The sequence below is a fragment of the Buteo buteo genome, chromosome 18 (genome assembly GCF_964188355.1).
Source record: "Buteo buteo chromosome 18, bButBut1.hap1.1, whole genome shotgun sequence".
NCBI lineage: Eukaryota > Metazoa > Chordata > Aves > Accipitriformes > Accipitridae > Buteo > Buteo buteo.
In genome coordinates, this window is record NC_134188.1 from 22762859 (window position 1) to 22788352 (window position 25494).

Below are 25494 nucleotides of genomic sequence, written 5' to 3' on the forward strand. Positions count from 1 at the left end.
CAGTTCAGATACATGTCTCTTCTGCACAATATTAGTGCATATTTTCATTTAAAGATACCCTGCCAAATTTATATTTCACATGAAATGAAGATACATGGAAGAAAGCAATATACTCTCTTCTTTCCTCTCCAGCATGCTGTCTGGCTTACCTAACCCAGTCACCAAAAGCATCATCTTGCATCTGTTACTGCATATGGGAAAACACATATTTCCAGTGCACATGACACTTACACAAGTAAAATGTTTTTCAAAATATTTGAAAGTAAAATATCATTAAAATTAGTAATGCATATTGATGTAAACATAGAAGAGATCAGTCAACTTAATTGTTTTATTTTATACAAAATATACAATATCATGTTACTGTATGCCATTTAGTGCTAAGCAGTAATAACCATATGCTTGATTTATATTTATTAAATACAGTTGATAAATACTCCTTCATTTAAAAGCTATATCTCAATTATGTAATTTTCTGGAAATAAGAATCATATATAACGTAGCTGTCTCTTTTCTTTATCATTAGAGTAATGATAAGATAGAAATGTTGGCATTATCTTTCAACTCCAGATATATAGAACTATGCATTTTCTCCCCAGAAATCACCAGGTTTTATTAAAGGCTGTTCTTTGCCACTCACCCGTTCATCAGTAAGAAACACAGAAGACCTATGGTCAGAGGTCTGAGTTAGTTCATTCAGCTCAAGAGAAGTGCAGTTTAAGCCATTTCCCCCTGCGAAAGAAGCCTAACGCTCAGAAATCAATGCCTTATTTTAGAGATATGTTACAGTTTTCCTTACCGGGACAAAAGAATCAAATGAATCTTGTTCCCGATTCTCAATAGCTGAAATTGTTTTCAACCAGAAGAGATAGCTTGAAATATCAGACATTTCAGAATGCTCCATATCGAAAGCTGCAAGATTAGTAGGACTGAGGTGAGACAGACTTGCAAAAGGAGGACTTTGGCTGTGTTACATAAAGTTCTTAATTAGATCCTTGGTACAAATTGCTATCCTAAGAATAAAAAGTTAATCAAAAAGCCTCACTGGAAGGATAGGAGGGTGAGATTAGAGCCGAGACAGCTGTTTCACTTTGGGATAATCGTGCAACTGCCTAACTAGATGGTGTTCCGCTAGTCAGAAGTGAAAATACATGTGTGAAAATTAAAATGTTCCTTTTATGTTACTTAGGACTAAATTGTTCACAGCTGTTTTCTTCAGTGGAACTCAGGAGATCTCCCTATATTTATATTCCAGTGCAGCAAGCATCTAACTCTTAGACCTCCCTTAAAATCACAGCCAAAATATGTTCATGAGAAGAGGGAAAATTTGGAAGGTGCTGAATACAGAAATGGCATGAGAAAAAGTGTTGTGAAGACTTTTGGTGACAAACCATAAGAATGAACCTACAAAGATTTGTTTAATGTGACTAAATCCAAGAAAACTACCCTAACAACCACAGGATAGTAATGTTGTACAACAACAACATCCAAAGGGTTTGTTGTACAACAGAGATCTCTCTTTACCTGTTCAAGTTTATTTTCCCTGCACTTATGGGTGGGCATTATCATGCTGCAGAAATGACAGGACTTCCACCCATCAGCAGACAGACATGTTTGTTTTACCTATGGTAAAATCGAGAGCCCACAGAAATCTCGAAGATTTCAATAAGGTCAGGATTTTAGCGACAATGTCTTTTGGGGAGGAGGGTATAGCGTACGTGCGGGCTGTCTGCTCAGGCAATTTACACAAAGACTGACATTACACAGATTTTCTGGAACTAGATGTCACCCTTTGCCAAAGAAGCTCTAAAACAAATCTGAATGTCAGAGCTGCTAGGCAGTCATGATGAAATGGAAATATCAGGTATGAAGGCTGGAATACTGGAAATAACAACTTTTATATTCCCCAATTCATCACCTCCTCATAAAAACAGATTTCCAAAAGGAAGTAGGAAATAATTATTTGTGGAGAGGGAGAAGGGGTGAGAGGAGAGGGATTGAAAACTAAATAGTACTAGGGATAATGGTAGGAAACAAGTGGTCCTAAACAGTATGTCCTTCCCTGTGTATTCAACTTTTTCTTTTTGTCTACTAGTAACTGTTCATTTTAGGACTCATGGTCAAAGTTAACTGAAAAACAATGTCAGAAGGACCAAAAATATTTGAAAAATCAAGTAAAGTTTAGCAACTAATACTGATTAAAAAAAGAAAATAAAGAAGAAACATTAAAAAATCGTAAAGCTTTGCCTGGTTAGAACAAAATATTTTATTTCCAAAAACATGAAAGCCTTTCACAATGTAGCATAAGTACATTTTTGATGAGCAGTTTCTTAAAAAAATGGATATCAAAATTTTCAAAGGAAAAAAAAGGTAAACAGCCTAAGGTAAAAAACATGCCCCCCCCCCGCAAGCAAACCAATTTCTGAAAAGACCCAAAGAAGGCTTTGCAACAATACCTGTGTGGTTTTGCAAAGTGGAGATGAGGAAAGGGAGATTGAGAGCTGCTTCTCTCCTCCACCCCTGCACCTACTATTGCTTTAGTTAATGAGAAAATTCTACACTAATTTAAATGTTGCAAAAATCCTTTAGTATTAATGAAAATGCAATATCCCTGCAAAGCATATTTCAGAAAATATCTTATCTGACCAAATGAACATGTTCTTTTAGTGGAAATTCTGAAATATGTGAACTTTATATACCAAGGAGCAGGTGACTTTTCCTTTCCTTTAAACTCCTTCTGTAAGCATTCAGTGCATTATTTAGTGTAATGGTTTGAATAGGCCTTTGGTTTCACCCAGTACAGTTGTTTGTATCATCTCAGAACATGATAGTGCGATTTTCTTCTCAGAAAAGTGGAAGACTTAGAAGTGGGAGCATAAATAATTAGCCAATTCTTCATCAATTCAAATAGCTAATGATTAAACTGTTATCTTTTAGGACATAAAATGGATCCCTTATTTTGAAAATGGTTACAGCTAGTTTGTTTGTTACATTTCTTAACGAGGTCATGAAATAAAGTTTAATTTACGGAGCACCCTGTCCTGTAAATTTGAGAGATCCAAATGGACCGTGACAGACACAGCTGAGCCCATCAGCCAAGCTAGTGACACCTCTGTGAAAACATATTTAATAAAGGACAGAAAATGCTGAGGAGGAGAGAATGAGGGAACACCAGGACCGGAGCAGTAGGAGGTACTGCGCAGCGGAGAAGGCACACTCCCAAAAAGATTGTAGCTGACAGACAAGCCCAAGCCAAAGCAGGTACTCCCCCTGAGGGACTGTGGCCATGGAGGACCCACACTGGTGAGAGGGAAACAAGTAAGAAGGAAGGAGCAGTGGAAGAAAAGCGTGAGAAGGAAGGAGCAGCAGAGAGAAACCGCTACGTCCTGACCCCAACCTCCTGCACCGCCTGCCAACCTCAGCAAAGGGACTGAGTGTAACCTGCAGCGATAACAAGGAGGGAAGAGAGGTGTCTGGGGTGAAGCTGAGCCTGGGAAAGTGGATTTTTCCCTAACTCTTTTTTGTTTCTCAATGCCCAACTCAGTAATTTAATGTTTATGTTAATTGGCAGTAAATTAAGTTAAATTCCCCAGGTTGAGTCTGTTTTGCCTGTCAAAGTAATTGGCAAGCAACTTCCCTATTTTTATTTCAGTTCATGATCTTTCTTGCTCCTGTTCTTCCTATTTTTGCCGCTGCCCTGCTGCAGAGGCAGTGAGCGAGTGGTTGTGCGGGTGCTTCGCTGCCAGCTGGGGCCAACTCACCACAACTTGATCTACCATACATCCAATTAAAGCACATTTCGGAAGACTTTCTGTTATATTTAAAAACTTATCTTATAGCATACCTAAAGCTTTTCCAGTATTTCTGAAAAACCACTACAGACATGTAATACCTCAGGTCAAGACAGTGATGACAAAACATGAATAAAGAACTCATAATGAATAAAGTATCACAAAACCTGATGCAACTACATCAAATAAAAGCTCATACAGTTTATACACAAAGGCACAACTGTCAGAGGTACCCCTTTACGTTTTATAGGAAAAATAGCATTCCAGGTCCCTTTATGCCTTATATGTGTAATGCCATTTATAATTTATGCTTATTTCTATGAAAACAAGTACTGCTATCAATCAAGTAGATGTTAAATAATTCAAGCAGTAAGATTACTTTTTAAAATTTGGTATAACAGATCAACTGGGAATACCCCATTATGTCTCCAGCAGAGAATTTTAGAAATTACTTAACTGTACTTCACCCTTTTACATCTCTCCAACTGGATTACTGCCTTCCTATGAAACATTAAAATGTTTAGTTTTTAAAATACATTTTAGTAGAGAATAGCTTCTATAAAGCTTCATTGGAGTTTTGCCAATGGGTTGTTTACAAACCTCTAATACATTAAGGACAAATGACTGAGATAACCGAGTGGTTCACTTTGTAAGTATTTTATATTAGAAGAATAAAAACAATATAGCCATGCAATTTTACATGCAGGTGTATTTATTTATGGTTGCAGAAATGCGTGTGCTGTTTAAGTCTGAAGGGCTTTGGTGGTTGTTCTTATTGAATTTTAAAAGGGAAGTAAGAATAGTATAGTGATTGCTAAGTTCCAGCCCAAAACTCTTGCATCACTATGGCTGAACTTTTGCATCCAATAATCAGAGGCAGTAATATCGCTTCATAATACTTTCAGATCAACTGAAATCCTACTTCACTAACTTTTCCCAGTAGTGCTGCAGTAGTTAAAGATCAGTCATTGCAGCAATTAAAATTGCCTTCTGTGGCCTTCAAAGTCCTTTGGTGGATTGAATCTGAGAGCAAGATGTCTACAAAAATGTAATTTTATTTCCTCCTTTCATCTACCAATTTTGTTACTGTAGTTTTAAGATAAATTAAAAATTATAAATAAATACAGGAGTAGCATTTTCTGTGTATTTGATATATACAACTTTGAAAACATCATTTTTTTTTTTTTTCAAATCCTGGCAAATTACATACCAGATGGATTTTTTTAAGGATTTTTCTCCTTTTTCTTGACTTTTACATAGAAATGGAAAAGAATAGCATGAACTAAAAAACCAACTAATCAATCTAATTGCAGGTTAGACTACTATGGTCCCAGTTCAGCGGGGTACTTAATTTTTATGGTGACTTCAGCATTCAAAGTATTACCAGTAATGCTAAATGCCACTAACATAGACTGTTTCAGTGTGCTTAGGGAGCAGTGGTAAGCACTGTGCTGAACTGTGGTCTACAAAGTTTTCAGTTTCCTCTCTACTGGCATGGCTTCCTATTGAACTTCTGTTTTTCAGATATCCCTGAAGAAAAATATTGTTTAAGAAGTTTCACCTATCTTTAATGACTTCTTGTTGTTGTTTTGTTCTTACATTTTCAGAATTTTCTCCTCTTACTCCAACGTTACCAATTTAATAGTACAAGAACTGGTTAAACTGTATTGTCCAGCTCTGCACAACATCCCAGCAATGAGGTCAGCTCAAACTGCTGAAGTGACCATCCTGTACTGACGGAAAGGCTTGAAGAAGTAGTGCTGATTGAGTAATTGCTTCATACCTCCAAGCCAACATGTCCATCACCCCAAGAGTACAGCCCTTCCTTTAGCTGAATTTTCTCATAGATTGAATGAGCTGATGCAAACTGACCCACATCAGCAAAGACCTCACTACCCACTGCAGAGCTTTCTTCGCTAACATGAAGAACCAGTAACCTCAAAAAGATGGAAGTCCTATCAACATACACAGACTCATGGGTCCAGGAAGTCACTGAGATTCCCGGCAAGGGGACCAGGCTTGACGCCACACCTCCACGGTGGCCACAGGCAGCAAAGGCCCTTGAAGGTCCAACAGAGAACGGATTCCAGATACCCTTCCAGCTAAAAATTAGAGTACTGCAACATGTAGTGCAGGTTGGTCCAGTCTAGCTGTTGCCTATATGACTAAGCTATGATAAAGGGGTTGAAAACGCAAAGCTCCCGCTCCATTTTATGTACAATCCACAAAGTGTTTGTTAACCTCCCTGCCTCAGCCTTCCCAGTCTGAAATTGAATGAACGTTGACCTAACTCACGAATGTATCAGAGAACAAAAGAATCATATAGCTGTTCCTTCTGAGGCGCTTTAAGAAATGTCAAGACATGAGGCAGTAATGACATCTGGAGAAAAAACACAAACGGGATCAATTTTGCTTTGATCACCTTTCCTGCCCCTGGTTGTTTGTTGAACACCAACTAATACTTCAGATTGCAAAAAGAATTTTCTTCATCTTTGTGGTTTTATTATTGCTATTATTATTAATAAAAACAAACCCAAGCTTCTTTACCCCTCATCCCCCTGCCATCAAAAGTTTCTGATGCGGCAATTCTGTTCCCTTTTGCATTTTTCTGTTTTGTTAGATTTGCTGAACCCTCAAGTGCAAGAGATAACATGATGAAATAGAAACTGGCAGAAAGTACATTAAAGTTATTATCACCTGAGGACAAATCCTGGTAAGTGAACCACAAGAAAAAAAGACTTCCATCTGGAAATAAGACAAAGAGCATACAGGTAAACCCAGTAATTCCACTACTGTTTTGGCAGCCATTCAAAAATGTGAAAATACAGATGAGGTATGGAAAAAAATTATGTAGAAGTAATGGGAAACTTCAAAAAGAAGACAGAAAGGGGCAAAGGTGAGAAGGGAAACAAATACTAAATTTCCCGAGTACCAAAACGCGTTTTGAAAGAGCATTACATAAAAAGAGCAAAAGGCAACTTTTTGGTTAGACATGACAAGGGCTACCATCAGAAGATACAAGGACACAAGAATTATGAATCTGAAGAGCTTTTAGTTTTTGGCCATTCAGCAAAATATTTCTGCAATTCTGCATTTTCATCCGCTACAAAGAGCTGATTCATTCCTTTCTGTATTCTCTGTATGATTAACATAATGTTTTATTTCTTGGTACATGGACTAGCTTAGCTGATAGACAGCAACCAATGCTTAAAACCAAAACAACTAGGAGTGATAACCTCAATTTTCAGCACAAATTATTTAAAGGGTAATGTATGAGTTCCAAGTTTGTGCTGACTACATAGACTTAAATGCATCTCAGTAAAAACAGAAGATCCACTGAGAATACTGCCATGACAACTCAAAGAAAAAAAAGAACTACAAAAGGCAGTATTTTTGCAGATTTATGCCCACAGAAGTGATCAGATTGCTACCACTTTTATACTTGCAGTAGCTGAGCAAGCTAATAACTGCCCCAGAGGCAAATGCAGTATATCATGACTCTGCTTATCACATATAGTACATCTACATGTGGTACATTACAGAAAAATTACAGTATACTCAAATCAAACTGCAACAAACTGGTATTGCCCCTCCCCATATTTCTGTAGTGTTTCACTTGTTTAAAATTATTAAAGATTTAAGTAATAATGATTAAAAATTATAATAATAATCATAGCAACCTATAAGCATTTTTCAAAGTTGTTGAAAATCTTATAGGCCAGTTTTTTCTGAAATGGCCAATGATTAATGTGTTCAGTGGATGCCTAGCTAAGTGAGTGTTTCCAAAAATTAGACTCCTTGGAAGTATGAAGATGTGGCACCCTCTTCTCCCATTGCTTTCTAACCTCCTCCCCAGTTTTGCATGACTACGTCTCTAGCCAGTTGTTACTGGTTATTCACCTGCAGACAAGTTCTACCCATAACCAATCCCCTGATACTGTTATTCTGCTCTGAACATGCAATGCTAAAAAGCAGTTCCTGAAAAATTAATAAATGGGCACTGAGAATATACAGTTGTCGGTAACAGAATGAGTGTCATTTCTGCAAAAGTTTTCATGCATTTCATATACAAAGGCATACACATTAGCAGGATGAATAGCCAGAAAAATATTAGTAAGCTGCAGTGGAGCCTGGATTTCATTCACACATTTTATGGATTCTCATGTTAAACAGTTTGGTTTCACTTTCATGTATGTGTTTTTTTCTGTGTGTTAAGAAGAAAACAGAGGAATGTACTGTAATGTCTCCAAGTCTGAAACCAGGAGCTGTGTGCTAAGTTCTAGTAAGTCAGAGATGTCCATGTCTAATGAGGAAAACTGATGTTGATGAAACTTCTTAGATGTCTTATTCTTAAATAACTCCATATCCCAAGAATTAAAAAAAAAAAAAAAAAATCCTTGCTTTGCCCATCATTAGAAAACATGAACTGAACATCTGTCATGCTTTGCTTTGTGCACAGCTGCATAAAACATTATCATTTACCTATAAAAGTATTAAAACACTACAGGTATTAAAACAGGAACCCCCATTTGAGCAACCTGGTCTAGTGGCAGGTGTCCCTGCCCATGGCAGGGGGGTTGGAACTAGATGATCTTTAAGGTCCTTTCCAACCCAAACCATTCTATGATTCTATCAATGTATAAAGGTCTTGTACACTATAAGTGTGCATACTCAGTGTTAGCCTTTTTCCTTTTTTTACACATACAATTAAAAAATGGGAAAGAATTCATGTCATAGGAGTGAGATATTTTACGGTAGAAATACCAGCTAGCTAAGAAAATTGCTGTACCAGAACCACAGCCATATTCATGGAAGATGTGTATTTCAGTACTACACAGTGTAAGTTTTAATAACTGTGGTTTGTTGGGGATTTTTTTGTTTTGTTTTTTAAACTGTGTCTTACCACTTTTGCATAAAAAAGTTGTGTTTGAGATGTAAACTGTTGGAAAATAAAACAACAGAAGCGTGTCTTTTCTACAGGCTTAACACACTTGCCTCTAAATTTGTGCTTGAGCAAGCCAGTGGTGTACAAAGGCCAAAGACTATTCAGAACACAGTAGCAAATGTGACAGCGTCAGCCCCAGAGAGGATGTGAGACCAGGGCTCTGGGGTTTTTTTACTGCCTTCTTATTGAATACCTAGATAAGAATTTATGGTTCTTCTTGCAAAATGTCATTTCCCTGTTCAAGTCTGCCTGACTGACTGCAGTCTCATAGAGCTAAAGTCAATTGCAACTGACCTGTGACAAGCGACTTCTGTACTCATGACTGCAAGACAGACAGATTTCAAGAGAACCCAGACGTGTCTGCTGAACAGAAACTGAGAATAGAAATGGAAAGGGAACAAGGTATCCCCAAAACCGTCCGTTTCCTAAGTGAAATGTTCTTTTTTCTGAGTTCTTGGAGGTAGCAAAGAGCTCGATACAAGTTTCTGCACTTAGCACAGGGAGGCCCCCAAGAGCTATTCTGTTGTCAAAACCAAAATGCACACATCAGATCGCACATTAAGCGTGGCTACCCTTGAAAGAGGCAGCCACGCGCTATCTTCTGGGACACTTCCCTTGTCACGTGCTTCTGCTCTCAGCCTTGTGCTGGCACTAGACGCTGTGCTAGTGGACATCAAGCTGGGCCATGAAATAGGTCTCTCCAACACCTTTTTTTTTTTTTTTTTCCCTTCTGGTTTAACTTTCTGGCATATCAGTTCTCTGAGCTCAATGCTCAATCGTACAAAGCAGCACAATGAAGGAAACAAAGTGTAGGGCCAGGACCCCACTCCTCTGGCAGCCACTCTTAAGTGGAGCACAGCTACATTTCTCTGTCACAAAGCTGTCAAAAGCACGTATTTCACAAAATAGACCCTACAGAATGAAGAAAAGTGAAAACAGAGCTTAGACCTTACTCACATTTTCAATAAATATTTAACGTGCTCAGCTATCAGGTGAGCGATAACTCCAACATAAAAACTTGGACAAACCAGCACACAGATAAATAGCAAGTTTCTGTTATCGTGAATGCAACAAATACCAGTTCAGTACAGAGGAAGTGTTTATCAGAATTTAAAAGAAAAACAAATGTAAACAGGCAGTCTTAAAAGCCTCCGTTTAACTGTTTTCATATCTGACTGCAGCACAGCTATTCTACAATGTCAGTAACTGTAAGCCTATGGCATTACTCCATTCTGCTCTCATTTGAAATGCATAATGAAAATCATTTGTCTGATGTTCTGTTTGACCAATTATATGAGCAATTTCAGCTGCTGAAGTAACCTGCTTCTCCTTGTACAAATACTTAATCAGAAAGGTAAAACTCCATATTAAAAGTACAATATATCTAAAACAAAACCAGATGTTATTTTGCTAAATTGGATTTTGTAGTGCATTCATAGCTGGCTCCTGTGACTTAAAAGAAAGCTTATACTGGAATTGGAATTTACGAAAGGATTATTTTGTTTGTTTTTCTGATGTTCATTTCAGATATTACAGAACCTGTATTTTGAATACATAAAGAAGTCCTTTTTGATCCCTGTATTTCTAACTCTCAAAACAATGGGAGTTTTTGAAATTAGGTGACCACTGAGCCAAATCATCTGATTAACTGCAGTAATTTATAAAAAAACCCCAAAACTTATACAAAAAGGTAAATGAATATATGTTATTTAATTTATAAACTCTATTGTAACAACCTATGGCTTATTTCAAAACAAACACAGTTCTTAAAAGCAAAGTGATTTAATCCACAATTCTTCTTTGGCTTTTTTGGCTTTATTTTTATTATCCTTTATCCAAAAGCCACATGCAGACACAAGGAAACAGAGAGCTAAATTGGCAGACTCTGTAAATCCTGTCATTACTACAACCAGAAACTCCCTTTAGGTTTTGTTTTTTTTAGGGAACTCTTGACATTTTCACAGTTGATTCAAATATCCCAGAGCAGTAGAGATAACCATTTCCAAAACAGAAATCAATTTTCAGGTTGTGTCTTCAAGTCATGCCGAAATAGCTGAGACAAATTCTGTCTCAGTCTCAGCCATTGCTCAGCATCCAGCTATAAGTTGTCATGCATTATCCTTCACTTATTTTGTTTTGATTAGACCAAAACCATCTTGTTGAGTTGCTGTAAAGGTGTTGCATCTTTGAATGCCTAATTTAAAGTAGTGGGACATTAGACAGAAAGCACAACCAGGGTTATCAAGTCTTATCACCTTAAGCAAGCCATAAGGCAAGTCTTTTTTTTCCCCTTTAGTCCAGAGAGCATCCAGTCTATCAGTCCTGTTAACATGCTACAAAACAGTTCCAGCAGCCTATAACCTCACGAGTCAGTGTAAGAGGCAGGAAGACTCAAATCCTATTGTGCATCCCGTGCCATCAGAGTAATACAGGAGAGATCAAAGACTTTCCTGTGTTGTAAGTTCCTGTGAGGAGCTTGTTAGGTGACAATGTCTGGATATTCCTAGAAGTGGATTACATGACAAGACTATAGAAAAAGTGGAGGGGAAAAAAAAAAGGGGGGGGGGGGTTGAATCCCTTTGGGCTCTACCAGTCTGGTCCTAGGAAAATGCCTTTCTGTTCTCCGATATGATGAGCAGTTTATCCATGGGTGCATACACATGCCAAGTATTAGAAAAATTTATCAATAGCAGGAGGCCTATCAGAGCACTTGTGCAGTTTTGGCCAATTACCAATGCTACAAACAATTCCCTTCCAAATTCTACAATTCCCTTCCCATGTCCCCGTTCATTCCCCCTGAAAATCCCAGAAGCCAAATTATATGTCAAGGGGAGAAAATGTTCTTGGCTTCTTGAGGCATCTAGGAGGAGAATCTTGGCTTCCTGAGGCATCTAGGAGGAGAAACTTTGAAACATGGGATTAATTAAATACAAATCTAAATATGGTGCAACAAATCATGCAAATTAAGCATTAACATATTTATGACTTAACAATCAGCAGGAGCCAAAATGTGTGTAGATAAAATCTAAATCATTACATTCATTGGTTAGTACAGTACATAGCACATATTTATCCTTTTCAGTATTTAAATGAAAATATATAGAACATCTTGCACACAAATACTTTCATGTTCTGTGTGACCATGCCTATTTCTTAACTGTCTTTGCTGCCACTTAAAGCTATGTATTATAAAAAATATTAACACTGATGAAAGACCTGATACATAAATAGAAGAAGACAGAATATATACAACAAAAGAAAAGAATTTCCACTTTTCTTTTACTCCCAATGGCCTTTGCAAAGCAATGCTACATTATCAATATAGGCAGAAGCGGCTGAATGACCCCTTGAGACACAGTGGAAAATCTGGAATGAACGACACATCCCTAGATTCCTGAGTCTGTAGAGCACAAAGCCTCATGACTAGTGCTGGGGTTTTTGTTTTTTTTTTGTTTTTTTTGTTTTTTTTTAACCTGTATGTTATAGAGAAAGCCCAAATGTGTCTCAGCATGTTTAGTTTCTGGTCTTTTCATGACATACCATGTCCATTTTTCAAATTGGAATCACGTGAACAGCCATTACACTAAGGAAACCATATTTCCAAACAAACATTATGCAACATTCATGTTACTTCTGACCAGGAACGTTCCCTACATCACTAACGAGATTGCTGACCTCAACGCAGGGGACTCAAAGGCTAATCTTTGACCTCCTTTTTATGCCAAACATAACCTAAATATTTTGAATTCAGTATTAACAATGCTTTCCTGGTTTTGGTAAAAGAAATAGGTTAAACATGAATGTAAAAGCATAATGTTTTCTAAAGCAGCTGTCCTAGGAGAATGTCAGATATGAATGTCACCCAGAATGCTGTAGACTTCTCAAAGTCCTCTCTCAGTCAGTGGGACTGGACACAGGAATGGTCAGAACAGCATTACTCACCTTGCAAAAGAACACACTAACAGCTTTTGTATTTCTGCTTTGAAACATTGTCAGCAACCTGTGCAGCTGTCAGTTAAAAGATGTACAAATGAGTTTACTTCTATAAATGCAGCACAATGATCCACCCAAGGCAAGATGCTGAATTAAGATACATCTTCCTAAAACTTAGGAGCTGTTGCCTAAATCCACTGATAAGAACATACCAGCCTGAGAATGGGATACGAACTTCTTTCTCCATTAAAAATTGCCCAGCTACTCCTCTCTGTTTTATCCTTCTTAACAGTGTAAGAGTTACATCAAATCTTTAACTCTTGACTTAAAACTTCTAGCTCTCAGTAGCCATGAAGATTAACAAAAAAAGAAGTTTAAAAACCAAATAAACAGCATTATTTGACTCTCCTTTAACTGTTATTTTACTGGCACTTGAAAATACTAAATTAGAGAGAAAAGATCTCCCTTAACTAACTAGAACAGCTCTGTGTACCTCCATTGCCAGGAGTGACTTGAGAGAAGGATGCCCAGTTGCATGCAGGAATATGTGAACTTGAAAGGAGTAATCTAAGCTTTCAAAAACACAACCGATGACAAATCATTTATTTATACTGTTAGGAGAGCCAGTATCTCTTGGAATAGACCTTCTGCTTTAGTACTGTAGCAGAATGCCTTGAAGCTAGCTCTCACCTCATCTCACCATGCAAAGAGCTCTCAAATGGTATACTGAAATTTCAGCACTAGTGCCAAGGGCCTTCAAAGACAAAAGACCATTCTCAGCTGATACTTCAGAATTTGGCTACTCGCTTCCTTTTTTAAGTCATGCCACATCTATAAACTAGGGCTTAGCTCACAAGACTCTACCAGGTAACAAAACAGCTCAGGGATTCTTTTTAAAGACACTGATTGCATTGCTGGAAAAAAACCAACCAACCAAAAAAGTCATCAAAGCTGACATTGACAGTAAACTATTTAAAAATATGTGAAAATTTACACTTCTATGTAAGTTTTCAAAGCAAAACACATGTATGCGTTTTTGCAGATGACACGTCAAGGGTACTATCTGATATGAGATGTTTTTCCTTGAGAACATTTCAAAATAGAAGGCCCAAAAATATGATAGCAAATAGAGTTAGCTGAATTAAAGTGGAGTCCAATACTGTCTTCTGAACTGGGAAACAGCCAAAGATGGGAAGCCACTTGTACCTCTTCCTTCCCCTTTAACAGAACAACATTGAGCTGTAGGAATCTAAAAACTTGCAGTAACACACATATTGAAAAGGTGTTTAGACGAGGCCCTCTTTCATATAGACTGCACAAAGTAAAATTTATACCTTGGACTTCTTAAATCAAGCACAACAGCTCAATCTCTGCAATTTGGTTTTCAACCTACAATCAAGGTAATACAGACTCCTATCCCTCCGTCCCTTCTGCACAAAGAATAGCTGTTCATTGCACGCCTTCAGCTACACCTGTTACCATACATTTCTAATCTGATTAATCAGTAAATTATATGTGCCAGCAGTCTACATGTGCCAACAGGGAAAGCACATCCAAGGTCACAAACTACATCAAATGTTAGAATGATCCATAGAAAACATCAGGTCACCTCCTTGCCTCTGCACCACCCCACCCCAGCCCCCCAAATTTTGCTCAGATGTCTCACAGTTAGCATGACACTGACCTTAGATAAGAAAACACTGAATGAATCACACAAATTATATGACTCTATGACACTAACAGCGATAGAGATAGCTGGTGCACCGCAGAGAAGCAAGAAATATTTCCAGGCAACAGGCACATATAAAACATGCCTATTAACTTAGTTTTATTCCTGTATTTTTCCTTCTTTTTTTTTTTTTCTTTTTTTCTTCTAAATAAAGGAAACAGAATTGTAAATGAGTTTGTCAAAAAGAACTGGAAGTAAAAAACAGATTAGGTCTTGGAATCAAATTTCCACCTAAACTTGATTTCAACTCACTTTCAAAATTAAGGGTTTTTTTTTGTAATTCCAAATGAATTTCTGTTTGGATATAGAGAGAGCATTTTTCTACCCACAACTCAACATGAAACTACAAGCAAACTCAAACATGCAAGCTGGAAAAGCACAATTTCTAAGACAGTTAAAATATTAATAATACCAGAGTGCCATTCTTTTCTCTGACACACTAAAGGAGGAGGAACTGGTAAATGGAGCCATGTCCTCAGCAATAAAAATCAACATTTTTATCAGGATCAGGATGACAAAGTGTACATTAGTAACAGCTGTCTAGTACGTACTCTAGGAATTAAGGACCTGTGCATTAAATTTGCTACTATAATACTAATCAAGCAGCACTTTTTCCAAGGTCTTATGGCTTTCCTATGCTTGAAGAAGACAGTCTTTCCCAAAAATGTCAAGCAGAAGAAAAATCTGCTCGGAACTTTAAGAAAAAACCCCTCCAACTTTGAAGCTGTCACTAGCTTATTTATTATCACATTTCAACATAAGATAGAAATTTAAAATAAATTTTCCTTTTTTTAGGCCAGCACTTATAACCCTTCCGCTACTGCTCCTTGTTTTGGCAAGAAAGGTGACAATTTTCCTAGTCAACATAGCTCTTAAAAAACATCACTGACTTCAACTTGTATCCCCAAAGTAAGGGCAATTATTAAGGGCAGCTCTATAATGTTTTCCCATATTGCATCCATGCAATATAATTGACAAAATGATTGTCGAAGTGTATGTACATACAATATACATACACACACATACATACACACACTCTTTCCTTTCTTCCCATAGCTTGCACAATGCTAACATTGCACAGAGAAAAAATGATAGATTATTATTTGAAACAGACTATCTCACAAATCTACAACACAAAAAACACCAAGTATTTGCCAAAGTACATCAGTCCATCCCTAGGCACAGAACATCAGTTTGATTGATGGTAGATTGATTCATTATAGGCAGAACCCAAGAAAGGAAGTTTCCTAAACAGAATAAGGTAGCTGGCATTAAGAACGTGCAGTAAAGAAAGTTTACAGTGCAGAGTTCAAAATTAAATGCAAGAAAGTACATACACCTGAACAATTTCACATTATCTAAACACGAGTGAATGTGATTACAAAGGCATTGAAAATACTGAAGTAACTTGACAACCATCTATAACTTAGATACTGAAGTAATCTTAGAAATGGCCTTTACATTTTTTTAATTTTATTTTATTTTTAAATTCCTCCATCATTTGCTTTTTATAAATTCTACACCTTTGAAAACCAAGGAACTCTTTCCTTCACAGTATCTTTTTCCTTCAAGATTTTTCCAAAACAAAAATCCTCAGAGCCTAAGAAAATGTGTAAATGTGTTTTATAATTAAAATTAGAACGAAGTCTAGTTCTATGTTTTATATATTATTTTAGCATTGGCTTTATTCCAGCACAAATAGTTTTATGTGCATTGTATATGACAGAAAATGTATAACTTATATTGTAGTCACATGCAACATTTTGGGCACTCCAAAATAAATCAGAAAGCTTAGTTTTTCCACTTGATAATAAATTTGAGGCAAAAAATGAAGCTTTTCATATATAGCAATCACTTTCAGTCAACAGAGCATCACTTTTTTAGACCATAAGACAAGATAAAGTACAGCTACACTATCTGACAATCCTTTGCCTTATTGCTTTTCTGTTCAGTGAAAATATATTAAAACCATTTCCATCAAAGAATTTATTTAATCTCTAGAGAGCGTGCACATGTTCAGTGTGGGCTAAGGCTAGTTAAACTCCAGCGTATACTATTTCAGTAAGTAAACGTGTATCTCAAAAACCTATTTCAACATTAAAATCTGCTTTTTTAGTGTGAAATTATGGCAAAAGGATTTGATGTTGACGTAATACAAAGCTTTCGAATAATCTTAAAGTTTCCTAAGGGAGAAATAAAAACATGCATCGGTATAGGAAGGGTTAATGCTTTTTAATATTAACCATCATATGAGTGTCACTGTGATTTCTATTTCACAGTGCTGGGTTATCTGGTGTGTAATCATTCTCAGCCTAATTGCTTACAGGTATCTGTACACATCCTAGACCCTGGTTGATTTATATTTTAAAATACACTGCCTTGCCATTAAATAAAGATCTATAGATTTGTAAAAGCTAAAGACCTATTTCATATTTATTAAAGATTTCAATTATATTTGAAGCTGAAAAGAGGAAAAACAGGTCTCACTTTCTCTTATTAATAAATCTAAAACACCCCCTCCATGTTCTCTATTTAAAATAGCCTTATTAACTTCATGCAATATTTGAAAACAAACTGTTTACAGAAGCAGGCGAAATCCATTACGGGGGGGAGGTGGGGGGGGGATAAACACATCCTTTCTTTACACAGCATGATGGAATACAAAGTCTGTAGAACCTGGAGGTAGAAACCAAAGCATTTTACCAAGAAAACCCTTCCAAGAGGACCCCGCAATTTCCACAGGCCACAGAGAAATCAATATTCAAACGACAGACATTACCAACTGACAGCTCGCCCTTGCACATCATTTTTCCAGAAGACACCGCTAAACACAAATCAAGACAAAGCACGAAAAGTTGCCGACACCACCAAACCTCACTTTCTTTCCCTGGAGCATCCTCTAAGTCGCTCGGAGAGTGAAGAATCGGCTCACCTGCACCGGGGGGGACCAGCCGTGGGCACAGGCGCACTCTGACCACCACTCCCCGGGGCCGCCCTGGGGCTTGGCTGGGGATTTAGGGGGGCTCTTCCGCACGCCGTCCCACAAAGGGACAAACTTGCTCCTGCTCTGGCTGGCACCCCCAGGTCCCCAAGAGGGAAGCGCCCGAGAGCTATACTGGAGCCCCGGAGGATGCTGGTGCCAAGGACAAGCGCAGTGGGCATCCCTCGCTACGGGGGGCACGCTCCTGCCGGCATCCGACCCCTCGGACCCCCGGGCGCAGCTGTGCTGCTTGGCAAGGGGTGCGTGCATGGCGCACCCAAGGCTTCCTTTGGCCAGTTTGCAGGAAAGCACTTCTCCTCCCAGACGTGAGGTCCTTCGCCGGGGCCTCTCCAGCCCCCTTGGCAGGAGCTAGCGGCGGGGCATGGCGGGAGCGGGGCGCAGCAGGAGCTGCTGGCCAGCAGCTCGCTGTCAATACCGGACTCCACTCGCGCAGCGACTTGACAGCATCCCCGCTGCAGGCAGAAGCAATCAATGCTCTACGTGGCTGGGACGCCCGCCTGCATCCCTTTCTGGATGACAAACCACGGGAGAAAGGAAAAAAAAAAAAAAGAAAAGGCAAACCCCAAAGAGAAAAAAAAACCACTCTTGCAATTTTCAGGAAGATTTAGTCTTTTTCTAGCTGACCCTGACACAACTTGCAGGCACCCTGCTGAAGCAGATTTGTATCTACAAGCTTTACAGGCAAAGCGCTTTCTTGTGGAAATAGCATCTAGACAAACTACTGAAAAAGATACCCCTTTGCCAGTGATCAAAACAGACGCAGGAGTCGTTTTTTCCCCTGCATGCCTGAAAAGACCTTGTCAACAAAATTGCATCAGAAGATGCAAATGACAAGTTCAGGAAGAATGTTATCTGCCCTAAATGCTAAACCATAGCATAAACTTTAGTCTGTACTAATGTACATAAATGTAATGGAAAGAAAGCAAGTGGCTGAATTAAAAAATAAAGCCACCCAGAAAAGATCTATGCAACAAATTAACAAGTCTCCAGCAGCTTATATATGTAAATGTGAATATATTTATTTGTGCATCAGGTCTTCAAGATTATGATGGATGTATCATTTTCTCCTCTTTTTTCCCACCCCTTACAAATTCTTTGGTGTTTGCCAATAACCTTCTGTACAGGGTTTTCTCTAAAACCCCCCTTGAGTTTTTCTTACTAAGAAATCCCTTTTCCTTAAGTTTTCCTGCAATCTTTATTTGCAAGTAGTTTCTTTTCTTTCTTCTCATGGAAGTGACGGGGCTGTAAAGTGTATGAAATCTGGGCTGATTGTTTCAAGCATCTGGAGACGTTCAGAGATAGGCTCCAGTCTCAGGTGAGAAAGTTAGCCCCTTAAGACTCAGTGGATCTTGAAATCCTATAAACCTACATTTTTTGGTGACTTTCTTTTAACCCAACCATGTTTCAGGTACTTTTAACCATAGAAAATAAACAATTGTTTTTTAAAAACAAAGACAGTATTGTGTGACAGAATCCTTTTATGTCCATTAGTGTTCAACTAGGATTTAAGTACACAAAACCTAAACAGAATTCATAAGTGATATACATAATTTTACCATTCCAAAGACTAAAGCAAATTTACTTTTAAAGATTTTAAAGACAGAGACAACTATGACTATCTACAAATATACTTTCAAATGAGATAAATGAATTTTTACAAATGCTTTGGTGCAATGATTCTTGATTCAATTATTTAATACCGCCTACATTACTAACCTAAAATTCCTCAAAGCTTAGACATTGCTAAAATACTTAACCATATAACCTGGCAGTAATTCTTAATGAAAAATTATGGCAATGCTCTAACAGTGGAGAAAATATTTTGACAACATTGTAATTCAAATTGTTGCATATGAAACTAACATCAGTTTTAACTGTATTTTCATTCAGGGTGCTTGTCCCAACCCAAACTATACTACAATCATGTTATGATGCAAGGTTTATTCAGAACTTTGCTGAAAAGCCAAAATCATACACCTGGCTGTGTCCTCTCACACAACAAGTGCCCAACTGCGAGAACTCTCATAGCTTTGCGTACAGTTAAGGTCACTTCGTGTTTGAAAACCAAATATTTTAATGCACTTTTGAATTGCAGGTGTAGATACGGAAGCAGGTCTTAAAACCTGAGCTAAGGCAGTCAACAAGGTAATCATTGCTACATGTAAAGTAAATGTAAAGATACATAAGACTGAATCCATGTTTCTGCAATTTTAGTCAAGCATAAGGAGTGAAGGTGTGTGAGCTGTCCAGAAAGTGGCTTTCCTCTAGTGCTCAAGGGTAACTCAACCCTGCGCACCTAAAAGCTTGCCTACCAGGAGATAATAAAACTCATGACTGCATCATTTCCAACAGTCATGGAAAGAAGAAATATGTAAGAAATACTTATATTACCATTAATTGATGCTAAAAATCACATATAAAATAATGTATTTATTTATATACTGTATATATTTAAAGACAAAACACTAACAAGGGCAAATTCAGATTTCACTTTCATCATCGTAGACCTGTATTAGCAGTGTTCATCAGCTTAAGACCATCAGCTTTTTTTGTCATGTTGCAAGCTACCCAGATCACTCCAGAATATACTGACGCTATTGCAACTTTCTCAAATGCCAGTCAGAATCTAAAAAAAACATTTTAAATATGTCTTTCAAAGCTATTTGGAGAAATCTGGATAATTGCAGAAGTAAAAAAAAAAGTTCATATATAAATTTTAAAAAGGCTACTCAAAAAAAGATATTTTAAAAAAAAACAAAAAAAACAAAAAAAACAGGGCAAGCAATAGCTACAACATGGTCGGGGAGTGGAAAGTATCTACGCATTCTGTGACCAGACACACATCTACATTAATAATATTGGGTAAAGCCACCTGTACCAGAGCACTAAAATGTCTCTCACAAACCCCCATAGTCCTGTATTTTAAAGCAGTAGGTGACCTTTTAGCAACCTTACTACACCCCACCAGAACAATGCAGAACTGCAAAGGCATCCTCTTGACTGTAATGTTTATTCATACACTGTTAAAACACTATATTTGAAATAGCCTCTTATCAGAATGTGGAAAAAGTTTTTTTCAAAAGAATTTGACACCACTGAACTTACCCTGAACCTACCTGACACTTCTAGGCTATTTCAAAATCCATAAATAAAAAAAAATCCTAGTAATAAATGATTTAACTGTCCACTTTTTTTTTTTAAAGTTTGTCACTGCCTGTGTGAGACAAAAGCACTTGAATATGGGTTGTATATGTGCAACTAATTGCTAGAAAACACGGTAAGATGGATTCAAAAGATAATGCAATTTCATCAGCTGTAATTGAACCATTGTATTAGACAGGATGGCACGCGCTTCTGGATGAACTTGGATTAACACATGGCTCAAATCCACATGCCCAGCTATCATCCTAATTTGATAATAACTGGTGCACAAAGCAAAACTGAATATTGTACAGTACACTATGTGAACTGTGTTTAACCCAATACTGTTGTGGAAAAATCTCACTAATTTTCTTTTTAAAATATTAAGTAGGCATGACAAAATGGAGCAAATAGATTTAGCTGATATTCTACCAGCACAAATAACTGTAACTGGATTACAGTAATGTTGGACATACACTAAAAATAAACGCTGAGAAGAGTTTGCTTCGGGCAAAAATGTGCATATGGGAAACAAAAAGTGCATATGGGAAACAAAAATTATTAATAGAGTTCTGAAAGGGAAGCTAGAAGCATGGGCGAAGATGATTTAGATGTAGTAACAGATTTTTCCCTCCAACCAAGAATGCAATGTTACACAACCATGAAAAATACAGAACGAAAGTAATAAACGTGGAGTGGACCAGCTTATTTAGTGGTCTTAATATTTCTACAAATATTTTTCTAGAAAGAAAAATAATGAGAACAATGATTAATATGATAGCAAGGCTACTGAAATAAGTCAAATGCAATTTCTTGGTAACTATATTTTTGTTTGTTTGGTGAAAAGCAATTATGCTTGTATAGAAATAATAGTCTTAGTGGTGACATAGCCTAGGAGGGATGGTTGTGATTAGTCCAAGGTTAGGCCAGGAGCCAAATGATATGACACAACTCATTGCTATCACAGGGTACCTAGGAAATTTTGGGCAAATCGCTTGACTTTCATGACTATCCTATATGTAAAATGAAAAAACCCTGCTTCATTTAGTGAAACCAGAACATAAATGGTGGGCAAGGACACATCTGAAATAAAACAGCTCAGCTTCTGTTTCAGGCCTGACTGCTCCTCCCTTCCTCCGGGTGTGCAAGGCAAGAGAGGCATGCAGGACTACAACACCAAAAATAAAACAGTGAAAGAGGAAAAATATGATAAAAAGTGGTTATTTAAAAATTTCACCATTAAGGAAATTTCATTGGTAATCTGTCAATGGTCTTTAATATTTTGTTTACTTTAAAAAGTTGTACAATCCCCATATCCTTTAAACAAAAGGATGAGTCTCAAGCTTTGAAGTTTTATACAAAAATATCAGCACAGCACTGAGACACAGCTCCCTGCGTAACATATATCTGCCTGTATGATCAAGGGCATGTTCTTTTGATTTCTGTGAGAGGGTAGAAAAGCTTAAGGAGTTACAAATGCAAACATATCCATTCTCAGTGTTAGCTTCATGTCCTAGGGTTAACAACATAAGGACAATAATTTAGAAATCAGGATATAATGAAAAAGAAAAATGACAAGGATTTGGAAGGGAACTCTATCAACAGAAGAAAACAACCCTCAGCTGGGAATATTAAGTCAAAGTCAATCATGTCAAAGCTGGTGGAGAACAGAGCAGCAGGTTTACCAATTTCACATCCAAGTGAATCAAAGAATCATCACATTGCAGTGGAAAGACTGAAATACAAGAGCATTTCCATGCCAATACAGAAACATCCCTTACAGGACCTGCTATTTTCAGGTGGAAGTATGTAATCGTTTGTGGAGTTCTCTCCTCTGGAGAATTCTGTGCACTTTATTTTAGTTCACATTAAACTAGATTCATATAAAGCCATTAGGCAAAATAACTTAGATGGAACTGCAAAAAGATCTGTTTAGAAAAGATAGATTAAATGTAGAGGGTAGAAGGGACAGCAAGAGTTGCTGCAACCGTCAATTTCATTATATGGGAAATACTGGTGCCTCTTTTCCACATGCTCTTGAGGACAAAGAGGGCCAAGTTCAAGACTTTCCCAAAACACTTAAACTTGAACTTCCACTCACTATTATGAGAAACAGAAGTCCTTTGCCTGAGTAACTTTGGCCAGGTAGTTTGTGACAAGCACTGCTGAGTCCAAGGACTTTAAACCCTCTAATAACCCTTCAGTTTACAGAGTCTAATACTAGCACTTTGGCAAATTTAAGACAGTTTTTTTAAGACCTGATTTTGCATTTCCGATTTTTTAGAAATTGCATTTCAGAACTTGAGTATCAGTCTAATACTCCAACATTGTTTTGCACATAATAAAAAAGGATATAAATAAATGTTCATGGCTAATAGTCACTTAAAATTCATAACCCCCAGTTCAGTTGCATGAAGATATTCAGTACCTTAAACTATTCTTATTTGTCTCTCTGTTAAATTAAGAATAAAACAGCATGTTATTTACTACAGGTGATTTTTGATTTTGAAAGAGAAATTTAACTATGTTGGGTCTCCATTCAGATAGTAACCTAAGCAGTAAAAGTACACCATAAATACCCAGGAGATATCCGTAGAATAAATTAATTAGGAGTTTTATTACAGAGTCACATTGCATAAAGATATAAACACTGCATGCATTGCATAAAGAAAGAGAACAATATAACCAAGCTAGAATTTTTGCAGGAGTATATTTTTACTCCAATGCTGGCAATCCATGTAGCAAATAAAGAATGCCAATTAGCCAACTCAGGCAGTCTTATTTAGGTGCAGTGCCTGTTACAACATCCTCTTTCCAACCAATTGCTTCCCATTAAAGTTATTTTGAAAGAACTTCACTCCAATTTATTAGCAGGCAATGAGATATTGTTTCTTCCCTATGAAGCTCTTTGGGTTATGTTCATAATACACAACACCTTTAAAGAGTTTGGCACAGTTCTGGCACTGTCTTATTATGGGTCAGTTGTAAGCTTTCACTGCAGATGAATGGAAAGCAGAGAGATGTGATTGCAAAGCACAGCCAAAAAAGACAAGGTTTATAGCATACCTTACCAGGAATTCAATTTACTAAGCTCCTTCTTCATTCTTTGGAAAATAAAGACTTATTTTAAGTGACTAACATAAATTTCACAACAAAAGCAAAACCATTTGACTGAAACATAACTGATTCAATATTAAAAGAATAATGAAAATCCATCTTGTTTCTCTACCTGGCCATACCTGGCCACCCCTGAGATTTCATTTCAGTTGAAAACAATGTCTAAAGAGATTTCACAAACAAATATCCTAGTGTGTTTTTTAAAAGGAATTACATACAGGTCCATGTGCTGTGTATTTTATATGGCAAGGAAAGTACATGAATCAGGAAAGGGAGGTAGAGAAGCAAGATGAACCCTTGATGGCTTTACACTAAAAAGAACTTTACCCATAAACACAGTCACTCTAGACATAAGAGGTTTGTGTATATTTGGGGTATTTTTTCTTAGTATCTGTCTTCATTACTTTGAAGAGTAGAAAAAAAAAATCTACTGGCATTATTTGGAGCACCTATAACATTACATCATGTCTACACCAAGTGACCTCAAGAGCCTGGACCAATTGCTCTTTGCTTTGATACAGCTAGAAGTTATTGAGCTCAATGCAGGACTGACAGGGTAAAATTCTAGAGTCTGTGTTATACAGTAGGTCAAACCAGATAATCGCAATTGTCTTGCTAGCACTGTACATATGACTGAAACCAAACTAATGGCTAAGATAAGAAGTAGTTTCTCTGTATTAGTGGATGTAAAAACAGACTGCTATTCATAACTATTTGGATTTAGGAAGAGAAAATAAAATTAAATATGCTTCCCAGAGTGACACTTTGGAGGAAGATCTCCAGGATCCAGCAAGTGAAGGACCAGCCATGTGCCTGAACCATCTACAGCTATGTTGGTTAAAGCAAGAGGAAACATGGTGATACAGGAGATCACTTTTCTTCCTTTAAATTGTAAGGATGACTTATTTTTATAAAAACGTCCAGGAAAGTAAACCCTCAGTAACAAAACACATGACTTCTCTTGGAACCATTTGCTATCTTAGGAAAACAATCTGTTCTATATAACAGAATCGCATGGAAAGCACATTAGCTTGTGAAGGAAATAGAAATGTTTTATATTGTCAAGTAGCAAATTACATTTAGATAATTCAAACAAGTCTGGCCTGTTTCTCCTTTTGGTAGAAATCTCTGACATTTTGCTTTTCTAATGTGTGATGGTAAACATGAAGAATAAAGGCCAGAAGAAAGGAGCAGCCTGAAGCTGAAGCTACACCAACCTTTTGATGTCATAGAACTACAGTCTACATTCCTAAAGGAGATGTCAGAGCAAATCAAAGAACAGTTGAGGAGTCATACACTGAAAAGTAGGCAATGATGTGTATTGCAAGGTTTTTGTTTTGCTTTGCATCATTTATTAAAACAAATTCCAACATTTAGTTAGAAAAGCTGCTCTTCAGTCAAATAGCTCTCGCTCTGAGAAACATTTGCCTGAGTTACTTTCAACTTCCATCTCCTTGCTTTCATCAATTTATTTCTATTCTCTAATTTTACTTTAAATCATTCTTTGTCCCTGTCAGTAATCATTACTTTCAAATGAAAAGACCACTAAAGATCCCATGGTTTGTTAGTCTGTTTATCCAGTTTTACTAGTCCCTCATAAGTTGCTCCATCCTATAAGCATTTTACTGTTTTCTCTAAACTTTATCCACTCTGAAGGGTATTACACCTTTGCAGCTTTATGTGATAGCTAGCTGTTAGTGACAGGCTAGTGACCAGAACCTTATGAAAAAAAAAAAAAAAAAAAAAAGAAAAAGAAAGAAAAATGAACAGCCCCTGGAATATTGATAAAACAAGTTTATAAAAACAGTCCACATACTTGGGGAGTACTTGCAAGGCA

General features: G+C 37.2%; 1 protein-coding gene across 2 annotated transcripts in view; it reads right to left on the minus strand.

Annotated features, from left to right (window-relative positions):
* Nucleotides 1-25494, minus strand: part of DLG2 (discs large MAGUK scaffold protein 2) — a 1017318-nt gene that overhangs the window by 431633 nt on the left and 560191 nt on the right. The window contains exon 1 of one of the 2 annotated variants that reach the window (XM_075050146.1): nucleotides 17331-17648. The exons of the other annotated variant lie outside the window; for it this stretch is intronic. Coding sequence (XP_074906247.1) covers nucleotides 17331-17648 — 318 coding nt within the window. Of the gene's footprint in view, nucleotides 1-17330; nucleotides 17649-25494 lie in introns of those variants that run through there. 2 annotated transcript variants of the gene reach the window in all.